This window comes from Melanerpes formicivorus, unplaced genomic scaffold (genome assembly GCF_026170545.1).
Source record: "Melanerpes formicivorus ecotype bairdi unplaced genomic scaffold, bMelFor1.0.p_v2 SCAF_72, whole genome shotgun sequence".
In the NCBI taxonomy this organism is placed as follows: Eukaryota; Metazoa; Chordata; class Aves; order Piciformes; family Picidae; genus Melanerpes; species Melanerpes formicivorus.
Window position 1 is genome coordinate 2,813,936 of NW_027142424.1, and position 17,486 is coordinate 2,831,421.

General features: G+C 43.9%; 1 protein-coding gene across 1 annotated transcript; it reads left to right on the forward strand.

The window, feature by feature from the left end:
- The first annotated feature begins 1,248 nt into the window (after positions 1–1,248).
- On the forward strand, positions 1,249–17,384 carry ANAPC5 (anaphase promoting complex subunit 5). The gene is made up of 17 exons (XM_068163471.1): positions 1,249–1,475; positions 1,589–1,668; positions 2,508–2,617; positions 3,001–3,196; positions 4,329–4,395; positions 6,422–6,523; positions 7,742–7,932; positions 8,840–8,921; positions 9,927–10,016; positions 10,927–11,108; positions 11,567–11,702; positions 11,924–11,998; positions 13,867–13,988; positions 15,135–15,242; positions 15,779–15,926; positions 16,496–16,658; positions 17,056–17,384. Exons 1-17 carry the CDS (start codon positions 1,272–1,274, stop codon positions 17,268–17,270), a joined length of 2,271 nt encoding a protein of 756 aa, XP_068019572.1. The 5' UTR covers positions 1,249–1,271; the 3' UTR covers positions 17,271–17,384.
- The last annotated feature ends 102 nt before the right edge of the window (positions 17,385–17,486 follow it).

Consider the following 17,486-nt stretch of genomic DNA (forward strand, 5'->3'; position numbering starts at 1 on the left):
AATTTGTGACTGAATAGAACCTGTAAATAAAATCTAACTAGTTTCTACATTACACTGGGGCAGGGTTTTGGGAAAATAAAGATAACTCTATAATTCCCTCCTCATTAATTTAATCCCAATCAAAACACTAGCTAGACCCACCAAGCTGCCAGCTACAGTCCCCACAGGCCCCATAGTCACAGTGGGAGAAGCACTGATGCCCATGTCACTAGAGGAGACATGACCAGCTGCTGGGCTGTGGTTGAGGTAAATGTTACAGACCCTCCCCTTCACTGGGGGAAGAGTGGCTGCAAAGCTGCCCAGCAGAGACAGACCTGGCCATGTTAATTGACAGCCAGCTGGATGTGTACCAGTGTGTGTGAGGGGGCCAAGAAGGCCACCAGTATCCTGGCCTGAATAAGAAATAGTGTAACCATGGATGTGATTGTCCCCCTGTACTTGGCACTGGTGAGGCAACACCTTGAGTGCCAGGTTCAGTTTGGGCTCCTCACTCCAAGGAGGACATCTTGGTGCTGGAGCTTGTCCAGAGAACAGTCTGAAAGTATTCTGAGGAATGGCTGAGGGAACTGGGATTGTTGAGCCTGGAGAAAAAGAGGCTGAGCAGAGGTCTTGCTGTCTATAACTAACAGAAAGGAGGGCAGAGGCAGGCAGGGGTGGCCCTCTTCTCCCTAGTAACAAGTTAGAGGGCCTCAAGTTGCACTATGGGAGATTTAGGTTTGATATTAGAAGAAACTTCTTCACTGAAAGGGTTCTCAAACAATGCAACAAGCTTCTCGAGGAGGTGGTTGAATCCCCATCCCTGGAGGTATTTCACAGGTGCAGAGATGTGGTGCTGAGGGACATGGTTTAGCACCAGCCTTGGTGGAGTTAGATCGTGGCTGGCCTTGACGATCTTGAAGATCTTTTCCAACCAAAATGATTCCATGATTCTGCAATTCCATGCTACCAGGCTGTGTCGAGCCCACATAAGCGATGGCCATAGCTCGCCGGTGGCAGCTCGGAGTACCCGGCGCGATGCCGACCCCCGCGCGCGCGCCTTGTGACACTGTTCCCGCCCTTCGCCCGCTTCCCGCCAGGCGGCGTCTCGCGGATCCTTCTCTGCCCGGCACTGTTCTCCTGGGCTCGGCCCGCCAGCCGGACCCGTGTTGGAGGATGAGAACACCTCCTCCTATTGGCCGCAGTGCCAGTCCACGTGACGGCGGCGGCAGCAGCGATTGGCCAGGACGAGAAGCCGGTTTCCCGGGCGACTGGGCGGCCGGGCGGATGCCGCCATGGCGAGCGTACACGAGAGCCTCTACTTCAACCCGATGATGACGAATGGCGTGGTGCACGCCAATGTCTTCGGCATCAAGGACTGGGTCACCCCCTACAAGATGGCACTGCTGGTGCTCCTGAGCGAGCTGGGCCGCGCCGGCTCGCAGCTCGGCCTACTAGAGCGGCGGCGGCTCAACCGGCTGCTGTTGCCGTTGTTGCAGGTCGGGAGCGGGCCTGGGCCTAGCCCTGAGGGGGAGGGAGGGTGACCCCCACAGGCCGCCCCCCACAGGCCGCTTCGTTGTTGCCTGTCGTGACATACCGCTCTTGTTCCCAGGGCCCTGATATGCCTCTGTCGCGACTGCACAAGGCCATCGAGGAGTCCTGCCCGCAACTGGCGAGCTCCCTGCACATCAGGTGGGCGCCGGGGCCGCGCCTCTTTTCTCCCCCGCCCTCCCTCAGGAAACCCTTACAGCGGTCCCTGCTGTCGGGCATGGGGTGTTTCAGAGTTGCTGAGGACCAGACACTGGCTCCTGCTGTGGTCTTGTCCTGGGTGGGGAGGCATGAAGTCAGAGCGAGTTGTGTTTCCCTGCTGCTGGAGAGCAAGGAACTGCTTGGGTTGTTTGGTTAATCCCTTCCCTTTTGTAGTTTCTGTATTCTGTGTGGAAAATGTTAAAATACCACCACTACAAACCAATATTTTTGTGGAAGATGATAAACTCATTATATACATGATCCACATTATATCATAGAATCGTATTTGCTCAGATAGCCATAAAGAAGTGCTCTGAAATGTGTAAATTTATAGTTTGTAAAGTCAGAGATTTAGAGGAAAAAAAATGTGCTTCTATCTTTTTCCTGGTTCTCAAAGTTCTGAAAGGCACATAAACCAAACACTTGAAACCAGTTTTAAAGTTTCTGTGATACAGGAGATCTATTTTGATGTTTGTTAACTCATTAAAGAGCGACAGTTTTAAAAACCAAACTATTTTGGCTTCCTAAGAGTTTTGTAAAAGAACACAAATCTTTTCTAATAGTTTTCTTTACTAAACAAACAAAAAAGTTTAAAGGAAAACCAAATCTGGTTCATGCTTGCCTTGTGATTACTATTTAGTATGTTTTTGTTTGGCTCATGTGCATAAAAACCTTCTAGGACTAATGAATTAGCTGCCACTTGGTTTGATTTGTGTTCACTCATCTATAAATGAAATAAGTATTTTATTTGATGCATATTGTGCTTTTCTTTCCCCATTCAGGCTAAAACTTATGGCAGAAGGAGAATTGAAAGATATGGAACAATTTTTTGATGACCTTTCAGATTCATTTACAGGGACAGAGCCAGAAGTTCATAAAACAAGTGTAGTAGGTAACTAATTGTTATTTCTAAGCTATATTTAATGTGATATCTATCATTGACATAACTCATTCAGACTAGAACTTTGCTTTTCTATTTGGGGAGGTGTGAAAAATGCATGGTATCATTTTTGTCTTGCTTTCGTGTTTCATATTAACCAGTGTCTGCATATCATGTAGTTACTGATCCTAACAACTTTTCAGTGATCAGATAGTCTGTGAGATCTGTCACTAAATTGATACCAGATTTACACTCTGCAAAATTGAGTTGTATCAGTTGGTAGGCTGACACGAGACACTTAAATTAGTGTGATTTAAGCTTCTGGTTGTTATGATGCTCCTCTTTGGAACAGCAGCCCTGCAGACAGCTGTCATGACAGATGTTTTCCTTTGCAGGTCTGTTTCTGCGCCATATGATCTTGGCATACAATAAGCTTTCTTTCAGTCAGGTCTATAAACTTTACACTGCACTTCAGCAGTACTTCCAAAATGATGAGAAAAAGAGTGAGATTGATAAGAATGATGTGGAACTGACAAATACAGAAGACATGGAGGGGAAAATGGAGAAAGAAGAACTTGATGAACCTTTAAGGTGATACATTAATATTCCTTCTTAAGAGAATTACTTTTATTTTGGATTACTTCTCTAAGTTTTAAGCTTTGTTCAGCTCAAGATGCTGCTCCATTAAACATTCCAAACTGCACCCTAGGCATGCCCTATCATAACGACTTCAGCCGCGATGTTGTGATGTGGTGTGCTGTAATCCTGTATTTGCTTTAAAGCCTCATAGACACAGTCAGAGCTGGGTGGCATCTGCGCTTCCTTGGTGCCACCGTGTGGTGACATTTGCAAATGGCACAGCTCTGCTCGGTGTCCCTTGGAAGGTGACAGTACCCTGCTTTTAGACTTACTTAGGGAATCGAGGTGCTGCCCACTGTTCCCTCCTGCACAGCCCACTGCTGAGTGATTCTTCTGGTTGTGCTAAAGCTATTGGAGAGGTCACTTCTGCTTCCAGCAAGGAAGGATTGCTCGCTAAGGAAAACTTAAGCTTCATATTTTTTTTTGGCTTCTCTTCTCCAAGTAAAAGATTTTGCATCTATTTACAACAAAAATGAGAAGCAGATATTGAGACTTTCCACTCATTAAAGAGCTCATCTCTTGTGAGAATAATTCTAAAAGCATTTTGTGTATATTTCAAGTGTACTTTTCTAAATTGTCTTTATATAAGCCTGTGCTTGTGCTACAGTGTGAGTCAGCCAACAGCTTTTGGAGCCTGATGGGTGCTATAGATGCTGTCTTCCCGTGGAATAAACTTCTGCCTGTGCTTGCAGAACAGTTTTCTGGAGTGTGGCCAAAGTGCCAGTTCATCATTGTGGGTATCTGCAGAAGAGAGGAAAACCAGAGCAAAATGCTTTGAATATGTCAGCCCCAAATCTTCTGTCTGCAGTTATTCTTTGTGTTTTTATGAGTAGCATTCATGCTGACTATGGTCTCTGCAGGTTGAAGATTACAAGTAAACTGTGTGAAATAATTTGGATGGCTGAATTTGATGCAGTAGATTTTATTCTTTATTAAATTTTCCCTCCCTTTAGTCCTCTTTTGTGCTTTGAGCTATAGTATCTCATAAAACTTTCTAAAGCAAAACTGTGGAGTGTCTGACAAAATGTATTTCCTTGTATTTTATTTCATTGCCCTTGTTTCTAACCAAAGTGCTTCTTCTCAGGGAAGAAGAGATGTCTTGCAGTGGGCCTCTTTCCCAGAAACAAGCAGAGTATTTTCTTTCTCAGCAGGTATGTTAATTCTGAATAAAGCTGAGGAAATGATCCATAAGATGAAGTTCACCTTCAGTGTTATTCACAGTGTCAGACATGATGTTTTCTTAGATATGTTAAAGATTTGTTGATATCTTGCATGTAGCTGCTCAGTATGCGTGCTTGGGGTTAAAAGTGTTTTATCTGGGCGTGAACACTGTATCATAGTATCATAGTATCAGTCAGGGTTGGAAGGGACCACAAGGATCATCTAGTTCCAACCCCCCTGCCATGGGCAGGGACACCCCACACTAGATCAGGCTGGCCAGAGCCTCATCCAGCCTGGGCTTAAACACCTCCAGGGACGGGGCCTCAACCACTTCCCTGGACAACCCATTCCAGGGCTTCACCACTCTCATGGTGAAGAACCTCCTCCTCATATCCAGCCTGAATCTCCCCACCTCCAGCTTCATCCCATTCCCCCTAGTCCTATCACTACCTGATATCCTGAGAAGTCCCTCCCCAGCCTTCCTGTAGGCCCCTTTCAGATACTGGAAGGCCACAATTAGGTCACCTCGGAGCCTTCTCTTCTCCAGACTGAACAGCCCTCTGAGAAGGTCATTTCTGACTTCTCACCTCAGACTTGACGGCTGTGAAATGTGTGGCTTTGTTGATTATTTTAGGTGGTAAAGGCAAAATGGAGCAAAAATACACATGGGCACAAGTGTCAGTAAATGCACTGCATGCTTATAGCTTGCTATGTGATATGCCTGTAATCTGTAGTGTTCTGTGAACACTTTAAAAGTTCAAAGTAACTTCTCAGCCCCATGAGGTTCTTGACTCTTGGGGGCTGTTGAATTCAGTAGCCTGATTGTGACAAGGCTCCTGCGGCTCCCTGACCCTCAGTGTAACCAGCATGGAGTCTGAGCATGCTGCCTGTTACCCTGTTTTGCTCTCTGACTGATGAGGAGGAAGGTCTATTAGTGTGAAATACATACACTTGCACTCTCTCTTTCTCCCTCCCTCTCTTAATTCCACCATATGCCTTCTTTGTTAAGTAACTGGCTCCTGCATTGTCTTGCTTCCAGCTGCCTCCAGCAGAAAGGCATGATACATAAAAATGCATCTCTTGGTTGACCCAAAGGTCCCAGTGTCTCTCTGTTGGTTGGCTTAAGACCTCCTGGTTGGCCTGGACTTCCTCCAGCTGCCTCATTCAGAGAAACATATCCAGCCCAGTTTTATGGCTGTTTCATAACTTGACTCTCAAACTGCTTAACCAGCTTCCTGTCTAGTCCAGCTTGCTGGTCAACAGTGGTTGCCTGCTGGTGCATGCTCTTACTTGCTGTGGTTGCTGGCACCACAGGCACACAGACCCTTGTGATCTAGATCCAGTTGGCACTTCAGTGTCCATAAACATGCAGAATAGGGGACCCCTTATCCAAGAACTGAGTTAGAAATGGGGTTGAAGGAGAAGGCAGGACAGTTGTTAGTGATCTGGTGCATGGCATGAACTGCAGTGCCATTGTGATACTGTGGTTTTTAGCTGGTGTGATTTAAGTAGAGTGTCTGTTACCACTGTGTATAATTTTTTTCCCCTTCCTAATTAGAATTTTCTGGAGGAATGGGAATGTTTAGGAGGGTTCTGAAATGTGAAGTCTCTTCATTGCTCAGTAGTGCTTACTCTAGTAACTTGATTATAGTCAATTTTGATTAATTCAACTACTTGCCAAAGCAAACTGTGGATTTGCTTTTGTTTAGTGTCCTGATTTTTTGTGTGTGAGGAGATTGATGCAATTCCAGGGAGCAGTCTGTTGTATTAGTCCTTCAAAGAGAAACTTAGACAGCCCTTTGAATAAACTTCTCTGATGTCTGGAAAGTGAAATATAATACAATATAGTGTAGAATAAAGCTGCCACTGATCTTTGAGCATCATAGTAGACAGGGCTGTTGCAAAACCTTCTTTAGTGTTCTCTCTAAGCAGATAAACTGACTAGTGTGTATCCAAAGACATTTGTAGCCCTCCAGTTTGAGTTACTTAGCTTTTAGTTTTTGATTTTTATTCCAGGCTTCTCTATTAAAGAATGATGAAACAAAGGCTCTTACTCCAGCATCCTTACAAAAGGAATTGAACAACTTGTTAAAATTTAATCCAGATTTTGCTGAAGCAGTAAGTATCTTTTTCTTCATCCCAAAAAAATGGCTGTAAAGGCATTTCTTGTGTCTGGGATGGGATTATTGGGGAGTAATTTATTGTGTATTGAAAAATAAGCAGATGATAAAAATGTGAGCAAGATGCATGTAAATATTTAGTAATTCAGGCTGAAACTCCTGAAGGTACAGAAACTTTAATTAAAGTTAAGCTTAGTACTTAACCACATGGCTATCTTTATGCATGGCTATAATCCTCTTAATTTTGGTGGTACTCTGTGAGTGTGTTCTTGTTGAGCTAAATCTAAAACTTAGTTCTTTTTACATATGTTTTCCTAAGAATCTCAGGCCTTGTATTCCTGTGGCTTTAAAATCAGTGTTAAGTGCAATATCTGTTGATATTTCTTACTGATGTTCACTCCTGCTGCTTAATAGCAATTTCTACCGAAAGCAGTAGACAGCTCCCCCTGAGAGCTGGTCTGGAACCAGCTGTGGGCATTTGCTTTTTCCTCAACAACTTACTTTTGTGCAAGTTCCCTGAGTTCCCAGTCAGCTTTTCCCTTGCTACCCTTTGAAGATACATCCTTGGAAGGGCTAACCTATCCCAGAACACTGGAACAGGCTGTCCAGAGAGGTCATGGAGTCTCCTTCTCTGGAGACATTCAAAACCTGCCTGGACACATGTGACCTACTCTAGGTGATCCTGCTCTGGCAGGGAGGTTGGACTAGATAATCTGTGGAGCCCCTTCCAGCCCCTAACATTCTGTGATAGCAGGGGCTGGACTTAACAACTGCAGAAGTCCTTTCCAGTGTTCTGGTTGTCTGACATACAGGATTGTCCTGACCATGTCTCAATGCCAAGAAGAAAATAAATAGTTTTATCATCTTCTGTCTGCACAGTATTTGGAAACAGTGCTCACACTTCTGAGTATCTTCCTGAGTGCAAATACAGTGTGAGTCATGCCTCCATTCCCAGTCTGTCTTAGAACATAAATACAGGGATCTCACCTGTGTAGAGGCCTCAGACTGGATGGGATCATTCTGACAGCCAAATATTGGCCTATGGGACACCATTTGGAAGATTCTGCTATGGAAAACAACCCATTTTACCCAAGATTTACAGACACTCTGCACGGGTATTATCAGTGTCCCTGCAGCTTCTGACCCAGCACTTTGTTTTAATAGTTCTGTAGATGTAAAGCTGGTTTGCCTTCATTTTTATCTTTTTTTTTTGTAGCATTATTTAAGCTACTTAAATAGTCTCAGAGTGCAAGATGTCTTCAGCTCAACACACAGCCTGCTGCATTATTTTGACCGTTTGATTCTCACTGGAGCAGAAAGCAAAAGCAATGGGGATGAAGGTTACGGTCGGAGCCTGAGATACGCAGCTCTCAACCTGGCTGCCCTGCACTGTCGCTTTGGTCATTAGTAAGTTAATGTAACTCAAACCCATCTTGTTATGTTTCCTAAGTGCTGACCTTTTTGTCAGTCCAGGGAGAGAAGGGACTTTCTCTGCTTTGATAACCACTACAGTTGGGCTGGAGTTTTCTTGGAATCTTGATCTGTTTTGTTTGATATTTATTTGGTTTCCATAATAACTGAGCCGTCGACTGCAGGGTGAGAGCTGACATTTGTCTATGTCCAACTGCAATGGTTTCCTAGGTATTTAAGTTCTCAATTGCTACATTTCCTTGACCTCAGAAAGGTCAGTGAACATGGATGCCTGTTTTCAGTCATATTCTCAAGAAAATGTGGTTGGCTTTCTATTATTCTCAATTTAAACAAACCAAACAAGCAAAATACAAACCCAACCATCTGAGCTTTTTTAGTTTAAAATGCCACACTGAGCTTTTTTATTTTAAAATGCCACAGAGTGTGAGTTATTTTATTGATAAAGCTGATTTACCCATCTCCATACATGGTGTGCATTTATTGACTGCTGCCTGGATCCATCATGTAAAAGGCCTGGAGATGGGATCCTTCCATCTGCAAAATTGAGAGGAACAACATTTTCTACACAGGCAGACATTAAATGTTGCCCCTGTTCAAACAATAGCCTGGCACATTGGCATGTACAGGGTTTGAAAGCCCACTTAGGGGCTAAGCTGTGTTTTTGTAGTGGCTCCTAGATGCTGTCTTACTTATTATCTCCAAGACTAGAATATATTGCTAGAGTGCTAGGAGGAGAATGCAGGCTTTCTCAGCAGTCTATTAAATCAGAGTTCTCTTCTGAGTGCAATATGCATCATTTAGATCAATATCCATTTCTACTGTAATGCTGTATTTTAAGCACTGTGGGAATGCTAATATGTTCTCCCTTTTTGTTTGCTGATAGCCAACAGGCTGAGCTCGCGCTCCAGGAAGCCATCCGAATTGCACAGGAGTCTAATGACCATGTTTGCTTGCAGCACTGCCTGGTGAGAGAGTGGGGTTGAAATGGAGCTTAAGTCACCTGTGTTTGTGTTGTTATTGAATCATTTTGGTTGGAAAAGATCTTTATGATCATCAAGTCCAACTGTGATCTAACCAGGTCTGGGCCTAAACCATGTTCCTCAGCACCACTTCGCTGCCCCTTTTAAACACCTCCAGGGCTGGGGATTCAACCACCTTCCTGTGGATCATACTCCAGTGTTTGACAACCCTTTCAGTGAAGAAGTTTCTTCTATTATCCACCATAAACCTCCACTGGTGCAACCTGAGGCCATTTCATCTCATCCTGTCACTTGTTAATAGAGAGAAGAGAGCCTTATCCAAGCCTTTGCTCAGGAACTGGTGCAGAGCTGCTCTTACAGTTGTATCTCATCAAATGCATCAGTAATTTCAAGCTGACTGTCCAGCAGTGGGGTGACGTTGCTTCTGGCAGATGGGTCACTCAGAGCAACAAACTGGGTGGGTTTGTTGCAGCTCAGAACTGTTTTCTTAGACAGTTGTGATCCCAGGATACTGAGATCTCAGCACTAAGTTGAAGTTTAGTCTGATATATTTTAAAGAGATAAAGTATTTCATAAACTTCCTCCTTACTGCCTGTTGGATCCTTAAAAGACTGATAAGCCTGCTTTGGAGCAAACCAAAGTGAGGAGGGAAAGACTTAGATTTCTCTATTTTATTCTGTAATATTTTTGTTACAGTGAATTGATGTCAGTAGTATCAGAGTCCTGAGATACTGCTGCCCCCAGTTAACTGTGCAGTGGGGTTTCCATGCATTACTCTGAACCTCCAGTGCTGACTGCTGTCCAGCCAGTGTCCCAGACTAGCTGCACTTCTGATATATATCCTTGTTTCCTTAGTATCACTTCTGAACAGTGGTTTGTATTTCCAGTGAGTTTTTGTGCATTCTGTGCAAAAAGGGAAGTTAAAAGTGCTGCAGCCATTAGCTATTGACAATGAGATTGTAATTCTTTCTTTCTTTCTTTTCTTGCTAGAGCTGGTTGTACATCCTGGAGCAAAAGATATTTGATAGTTGTGTCCTGCTGGAGCACTCTGTGAACAAATCTTTACATTTTGGTTTGCCAGTGAGTCCATTTCACTTATCCTTAACTTCATGTGGCAAGGGGAGTGTGCAAGATAGGATTTGGAGTTCTGTGGTTGGTCTGTTCAAAATATGCAACTGAATTTAAACAACTCTATTTTAATTCTCAAAAATGTGTACTGAATTATGACTTTGACTCTTCATATTAACAAACCAGAGCTCAGTTCCTTTAATGCCAGTGCATTATTTCAAGGTTCACTGTTTTTCCTCCTAACTTGTTTATTTTTCAGACACTATTTCAGCCTTAGGCCCATAGCACAATCTGCTGGTGCTTGAGGGAGGTTCTTTTGCCTCCACCTTCCCTGAAACTCACTACTGATGCCTCTGGCAAGGCTTTGAAATATGTTTACTTGTAGGGCTCCTGTGAAATCTTGTGAGGGAGCCCTCCCCTTAGCTAGTTTTGTGCCCTGAATCTGTTGGCTTGATAATGCTTAGTTCAGTTATGTCTTACCCAAGTTGTTCTCTCTGTATTAAGAGAATTATTCTAAGAGGAACTAAACTGCTCTTATGGGGAAGTGAGAGCAGACAGAGCTGCTTGGTGGGGAAGGTAGGAGGAAGGCTCTGTGTTTTCACGGCTGTTTCTTCGTTGGAGAAATGGAAGTACAAGTCCTGTCATCCTCTTTAAGACTTCTGTGTGGGGGAGTGGAAATTACCTTTCACATCTAGCAAAATGGCATTCACATATGTGTGGGTGTGCATAAGTGGGTATTTAAAGAAGTGCCTGAAGCACTGTTCCTTTGTCTGTGCTGAATAATATCACCTCCATTTCTTTTTTCTTTTTTTCCCCCCTTAGTTTAGAACTCTTGCTCTGCTGTATGCAAAGCATAAGTGTAAAAGCCATGTACTCCATTGTCTTTCAATGCTGTTGGTATGTTTTTCTTCCTTCTTCCCAGTACCTTGCTTCTCTGGGAATACAGTCCTTGGTTCAGCAAAGAGCTTTTGCAGGAAAGGCTGCCAACAAACTAATGGATGCCTTAAAAGACTCTGATCTGCTGCACTGGAAACACAGCTTGTCAGAGCTTATTGACATCAGTATAGCACAGAAGACTGCCATTTGGAGACTATACGGCCGCAGGTATTCTGCTCCTTGGGTTAGCACACTGTACTTGTTAGCACATAATGCATTTAGAGTTGTTTATGTAGGTGTAACAAGTGACTCTCTCTCTCCAGTGCACTAAAATAAAGCAATCAGGCTGTGATTCAGTACAGGCTGAGTGCAGATATTTCCATTCTCTTTAAAGCTCATACTGGAGAAGAGACTGAGTTTCCATTTAGTACTGGCAAATCGTGCATAAATTTTTCCTCTGCCCCCATTTGCAGCATCTCTGTGCTTAGACTGCGTGCGGCATTCCCTGTGTAGTCCTTGGTGTGCTTGCATAGTCCAGAGTTCCTGAATAGCAGATGCATTACAAGTTTTCATTCTCCCCCAGGCCCCTGTCTTACCAGAACATGTAGGCTGCTGTCATAACCAGACCATAGGTTAAAAATGGTTGGTTGTTACTTGAAAGCTAAAAGACGTTTCTCTTGCACAAGCACCATGGCACTTCAACAAGCCCAAACATTGCTGAGCATGAACAGTCTGGAGGCTGTGAACGTGGGCGTTCAGCAGAATAACACCGAGTCCTTCGCCGTGGTGTTGTGTCACCTGGCTGAGCTGCATGCAGAGCAGGTGAGGCTTATGGCTGGTTGCACAGACGTAGGAGGCCGTGTGGGTGTTATTGACAGAGCGGGCGAGACTCAACTCGTGTTTTGTTCTGCCTTTAATGTCTGCGTTGGGGGCGAAGAAAATGCAGGTTTGGCTTGGCTGGCTCTTCCCCAGAGGGCTGTGTTGAAACTGAGGGGAGTGGAGCTTGTCTCAGTGTATGTTAGAGTGTGCTTTCTGTGTTACAGGGGTACTTTGCAGCTGCTTCTGAAATACTGAAACACCTAAAGGAAAGATTCCCTCCCAACAGTCAGCATGCACAGGTAGAATGTTTATCTTTTAGTTTGCAAGTTATGTAACTTTCACACAATAGGATCTGAATTCCATTGCATCTGAGTTCTTCCCTCTGTGTGCCTTAGGCTGTATGTTTGCTAATTTCACTCATGACCTCATAGGAAGCTGTGCAGCTAAAGCTTGTCTACAAAAGCAGGAAAAGATATGTTTTAAGACTGGTAAGACATTTATCTCACCATAACCTCCAAAGGAAAACTGTTTAGATAGAAATCAATGACAGAGGAATGTAAAACTCCTTCTTGAGCACATACAGGAATTAAATGCTCTGCATTGATTTGGAGCTTCAAAGTTCTGTTTAATTAGTGCTACTTACTTTGATATATTACAGTCCAGAAATAACAGAGAGAACAGACCAATTTCTGCATGACTCTGGGAAACACATTAACACAGTGAATCTGTAGGACAGCATTCACACTGAAGTGTTCAAGGTTCTCCTAAATAGAATTTGGTCCTTCTCTTTTCACTACAGGGCAAGCCTAATGCTTCAGAATGTTAGTAAGGATTTAAAAGAGATTTTTAATTAAAATGCAGTCCAGTAGGTGAGTTTTGGTATTGAAACATTAATGCAGACCTGAGCATTTCCACTGAGGAGAGTAATGTAGTAAATACAGTAACTGGACAGTGGAGTTACCTGTGTCTAGACACCGTCCCCCACAGCAAACTGCTGGCCAAGCTGTCAGCTCATAGCTTGGACAGCAGCACTCTGCTGGGTTAGGAACTGGCTGGAGGGCTGAGCCCAGAGAGTGGTGGTGAATGGTGCCACATCCAGCTGGCGGCCAGTGGCGTCCCCCAGGGATCAGTGCTGGGCCTCACGCTCTTTAACATCTTCATTGATGATCTGGATGAAGGGATTGAGTCAGTCATCAGCAAATTTGCAGATGACACCAAGTTGGGAGCAGATGTTGATCTGTTAGAGGGCAGAGGGGCTCTGCAGAGGGACCTCAACTGACTGAACAGATGGCCAGAGTCCAACATGATGGCATTCAACAAATCCAAGTGCTGGGTGCTGCACCTTGGCCACAACAACCCCATGCAGAGCTACAGGCTGGGGTCGGAGTGGCTGGAGAGCTCCCAAACAGAAAGGGACCTGGGGGTGCTGATTGACAGCTGCCTAAACATGAGCCAGCAGTGTGCCCAGGTGGCCAAGAAGGCCAGTGGCATCCTGGCCTGCATGAATAATAGTGTGGCCAGCAGGAGCAGGGAAGTCATTGTGCCCCTGTACTCTGCACTGGTTAGGCCACACCTTGAGTCCTGTATCCAGTTCTGGGCTCTTCAGTTTAAGAAGGACATTGAGACACTTGAAGGTGTCCAGAAAAGGGCAACGAGGCTGGGGAGAGGCCTTGAGCACAGCCCTATGAGGAGAGGCTGAGGGAGCTGGGATTGTTTAGCCTGGAGAAGAGGAGGCTCAGGGGAGACCTCATTGCTCTCTACAACTACCTGAAGGGTGGTTGTAGCCAGGAGGGAGTTGGTCTCTTCTCCCAGGCAACCAGCACCAGAACAAAAGGACACAGTCTCAGGCTGTGTCAGGGGAAGTTTAGGCTCAAGGTGAGGAGAAAGTTCTTCACTGAGAGAGTTGTTAGCCATTGGAATGGGCTGCCCAGGGAGGTGGTTGAGTCCTCATCCCTGGATGTGTTCAAGAGGGGATTGGATGTGGCACTCAGTACCATGGTCTAGTCATGAGGTCTGTGGCAGCAGGTTGGACTTCATGATCTTTGAGGTCTCTTCCAACCTTGGTGATACTGTGAAATACTCACAGGGGAAAAGAAAAAGTAAATTACAACTAAAAAAACAAGTAAGCACAGCTTCTAAAACTTGTTCCTGGATGTTCTTTGTTTAGCTTTGGATGCTGTTTGATCAGAAAATACAGTTTGAGAGAGCCATGAATGATGGCAGATACCATATAGCAGATTCTCTTGTATCAGGAATCACAGCACTTAATAGCATTGAAGGTGTATACAGGTAAGAAACCACAAATCAGCATACGTGTGTCCCACGAAGGTAATGAAAAGTAGCAAAATGACTGCTGGCAGTCACAGCTGCTTATATGTTCTTCCCTTTCCAGAACTAATTACAGCTGTGTTGTCTGACCTGGAGTGCTTATTCCATTAGAGTCTGTCCTGCAGTAATAATTTGTGGCTATTTCTTCAGACGTTTTAAGAACCAGAGTGGTACTGTTGAAGCTGGTGTTATTCTAGAGCTGTAGATCTGTTGAGAGAACACAAAGTACTTCTTCCAAATCTGCCAGGGGAACTGTGCACAAACCTAAGCACCAAGCAGAGTTTTATGTGAAGTGCTGACAGGTCTCAGGCCTGCTCTGAGTTTGGGTATCTTCATCTGTGTGCTGGTTTCCACATCCACAAAATGGATCAATGCGATTTTACTATCACTCTAATGGGCTTTTGTTTCTAACTTCAAATGACATGATAGAAATAAGTATGGTTACAATTTGTGAGTTGATGGGTATACACACCAACTTGCTCTTAAAAGCCATTTCTTTTTGATTTTCAATGAGGCAAAACACCTAAAACCAACCCATGCCAGTTAGCCAGTGACCAACATTCTAGCTGTGGGGCCCAATGCTTGTCCTTCTGGCATGGGACCGTGTATGATTCCCCTGATCTTTAAATATGCCACTCAGTGTTTGGTTTCAGTGTATTCAAACACACTGCTGTGTGTTTGTTTCTTATTTCCCTGTTCTTCCTCTTTCCCTGTTGCTCCAAGTCCTTGTCAGCTCAAGTCAGTTTTAGCTACTTTACCACATACCTGGTTTTCATACAAATAATTGCTTGTGCTTTCTGGCTTGCCTCCCTTCCTGCTTCTGCTGCCTGTTTGGCCTTTGGTTCTGGCAATCTCTGTGTTTCTATCTAAAGCTGTTTGATGAGTTTGATACTTTCTGCCTGTGAGTTGTACAATTGGAATGGGAGATACCCATTTTTCCCCCCCGCCCATGTGTATGTCACGTGTACACTTTGTCAGAGTGCCATTCTGCACTTACAAGCAGCAGAGGTCACAGAACAGAGGCCTATCTTACTGTGCTTTGAAGAGCAGAATTGTATTTAAAATACAAAAGATATGACCTGTGTTGTTTTCTTCCTACCATGGCAGAAAAGCCATTGTGTTGAAAGCCCAAAATCAAATGTCAGAGGCACACAAACTTCTGCAGAAGTTGTTGATCCACTGCCAGAAAATCAAGAACACTGAGATGGTGATTAGGTAAGAATGTTTCATTTCCAGACTACTAGAACCACTTTGCAGCGATTAGAATCAGCCTTTTCAATTTGCCTGTGTTCAGAATTCACTAGTCTTCAGATTACCTACCGTGATTTGGAGACTGCAAGGTAATTTCATTTATTAATTGGGATGTGGAGGAGTCCTCAAAATACTGTGGAATTGAAAGCTATTATGTAGATTTGTACACATTGCAAACCTTTAATGTGGAAATTACAAGGTAGTAAACTTATTTTTAGCTTTCATGAAGACTTAGGGAAGAAGGAAACACTGCATCCAGAATAACTAGGGAATAGAATTGTGTGTGTGTAGTTGTACCTTTGTACTAAACAGAATAGTTACAGTGTTAGCTGATCTGTTGTATGTCGGTGGCATCTCCTCTTAAGGGTGCAATTGAAGTTTACTGTATATGCAGTGATCTAATAATAGAATCAATACAGTATGGATGGAATAACTGGGAAACAAGTGGATGTTTTCCATCAAAAGAAAAGATTTGTAATGCTTTCCCCTGTTCTGGCCAGTGTGCTGCTGTCGATAGCAGAGCTCTACTGGAGGTCATCCTGCCATACCATAGCGCTGCCTGTCCTGCTGCAGGCTCTTGCCCTCTCTCGAGAATACAGCCTGCAGTACTTGGCTTCTGAAACTGTGCTCAACTTGGCTTTCTCTCAGGTACTTCTGATTTGTGTTTTCACAGGGCTGGAAGGTAACATTTATTCTGGGGAGCTGGACACCATTTTTACTCCTGTGAGATTTAAGAACACAACCTTGTTGAAATTAAAGTATTGATTCTGAGGAAGTATATTCTAAGTGTAAAATCTTTTGAGGGAGTTAATAAAAGTTGAGTTTCATGTGTAGTTATGGCATATAATTAAGCAGACAAGAATAAATTTGCCCTGCCTTAATTATTTCACTTCTTATTTTTTTCTGCTAGTATTTTGGCTCCCTAGTAGCACAGTTTGGCACGTCAATTAGAAATAGTGTTCGTGCTGGAGTTCAGTTTTAGTGTTTATTCTGAGCTGGCAGAGCTGACTGCAGTGGAGGAGACGTGTCTAATCATTGCAGAGAGTAGCTCAGCTCTACTAATGAGGTTTGGTTAAAAAGAAGATTGTGGGGGGGAAAATGTCCATCCTGGTCTGTAACATCACATTAGAAACAGATGTGCTGCGTGTTGGTCTTCCCTGAAGAAGCTGCTCTTGCCAGTGGATCCTAGTATCAACCACCAAGTATTTCTCTTTCAGCTGATCCTTGGCATTCCTGAACAAGCCCTGAACATTCTGCACATGGCAATAGAACCTGTCTTGGCCCACGGAGCTGTCCTGGACAAAGGCTGTGCCATGTTCTTGGTGGCCAAATGTCAGGTGGCTTCTGCAGCTTCCTACACTCCAGAGAAGAAGGTTGAAGGTGGCGTGAAGAGTAATTCTCCTCTTTACTGAAACTATGCTCAGAGGCTTAGGAGTGCAGACCAGTGTCTATACAGAATCCTGCTCCACAGTCACTCTTAAAAGAGTTTAAATGATACAGCCAAGTGTGTTACCTAGTTATGGGATGGAAAAATGTATTTAGAATTATTCAACAGATGCAGGGTTTATAATGGAATCTTGTTTATCTACATACTTTCACCCCCGAGTTTTGCAGCTGAGGCTAAATAACAAAGTAGCTGAAAGACCATGTTGCTAAGACACAAATTGTTTTGAAAAGCTGAGGAATTTATAAGTGGGCTCCTCAGAACTGAGCTGTATTGCTTGGAGTTGTTATTGTGATGTTATCTTAAATATGCCTGTTCCTCTTTTCTCCACAGCTTTGGAATCTGCTATCCTGAATCTCAATGAAGCCAAGACTTACTTTGCCAAAGTGGACTGCAAGGAGCAGCTCAGAGACGTTCTCTACTTCCAAGCGCGGCTGTTCCACACCCTGGGCAAAACCCAGGAGAGGAACAAATGTGCCATGTTGTTCCGTCAGTTGCACCAGGATCTGCCAGCACATGGTGTCCCCTTAATCAACACCTTCAAGTGATGCATTTAAAGATGAGATTTGTTTATTTTCCTGGGTTTTTTACAAATGTCTTTTTATTCAGTCATCCATGTTTCAAAGGAGCTGCCAATAAATCGTGGCCTTGCGTTGCACGAACTTGGGGGTTTGGTTGTGGTGACTTAAGGGGAAACATCAGTTTCGCTGCTGTTCTATACTTGAAATTAAGAATTGAATGGGAGGGGAAAGAAATTTCTCTCT

Bases quoted from the DNA above. Each gene is read 5' to 3' on its own strand.
- ANAPC5 (XM_068163471.1), top strand. From the start codon at position 1,272: ATGGCGAGCGTACACGAGAGCCTCTACTTCAACCCGATGATGACGAAT. The intron at 11,109-11,566 runs GTATTCTGCTCC...CTCTTGCACAAG, and splicing joins TGGAGACTATACGGCCGCAG to CACCATGGCACTTCAACAAG. The intron at 11,703-11,923 runs GTGAGGCTTATG...TCTGTGTTACAG, and splicing joins CTGAGCTGCATGCAGAGCAG to GGGTACTTTGCAGCTGCTTC.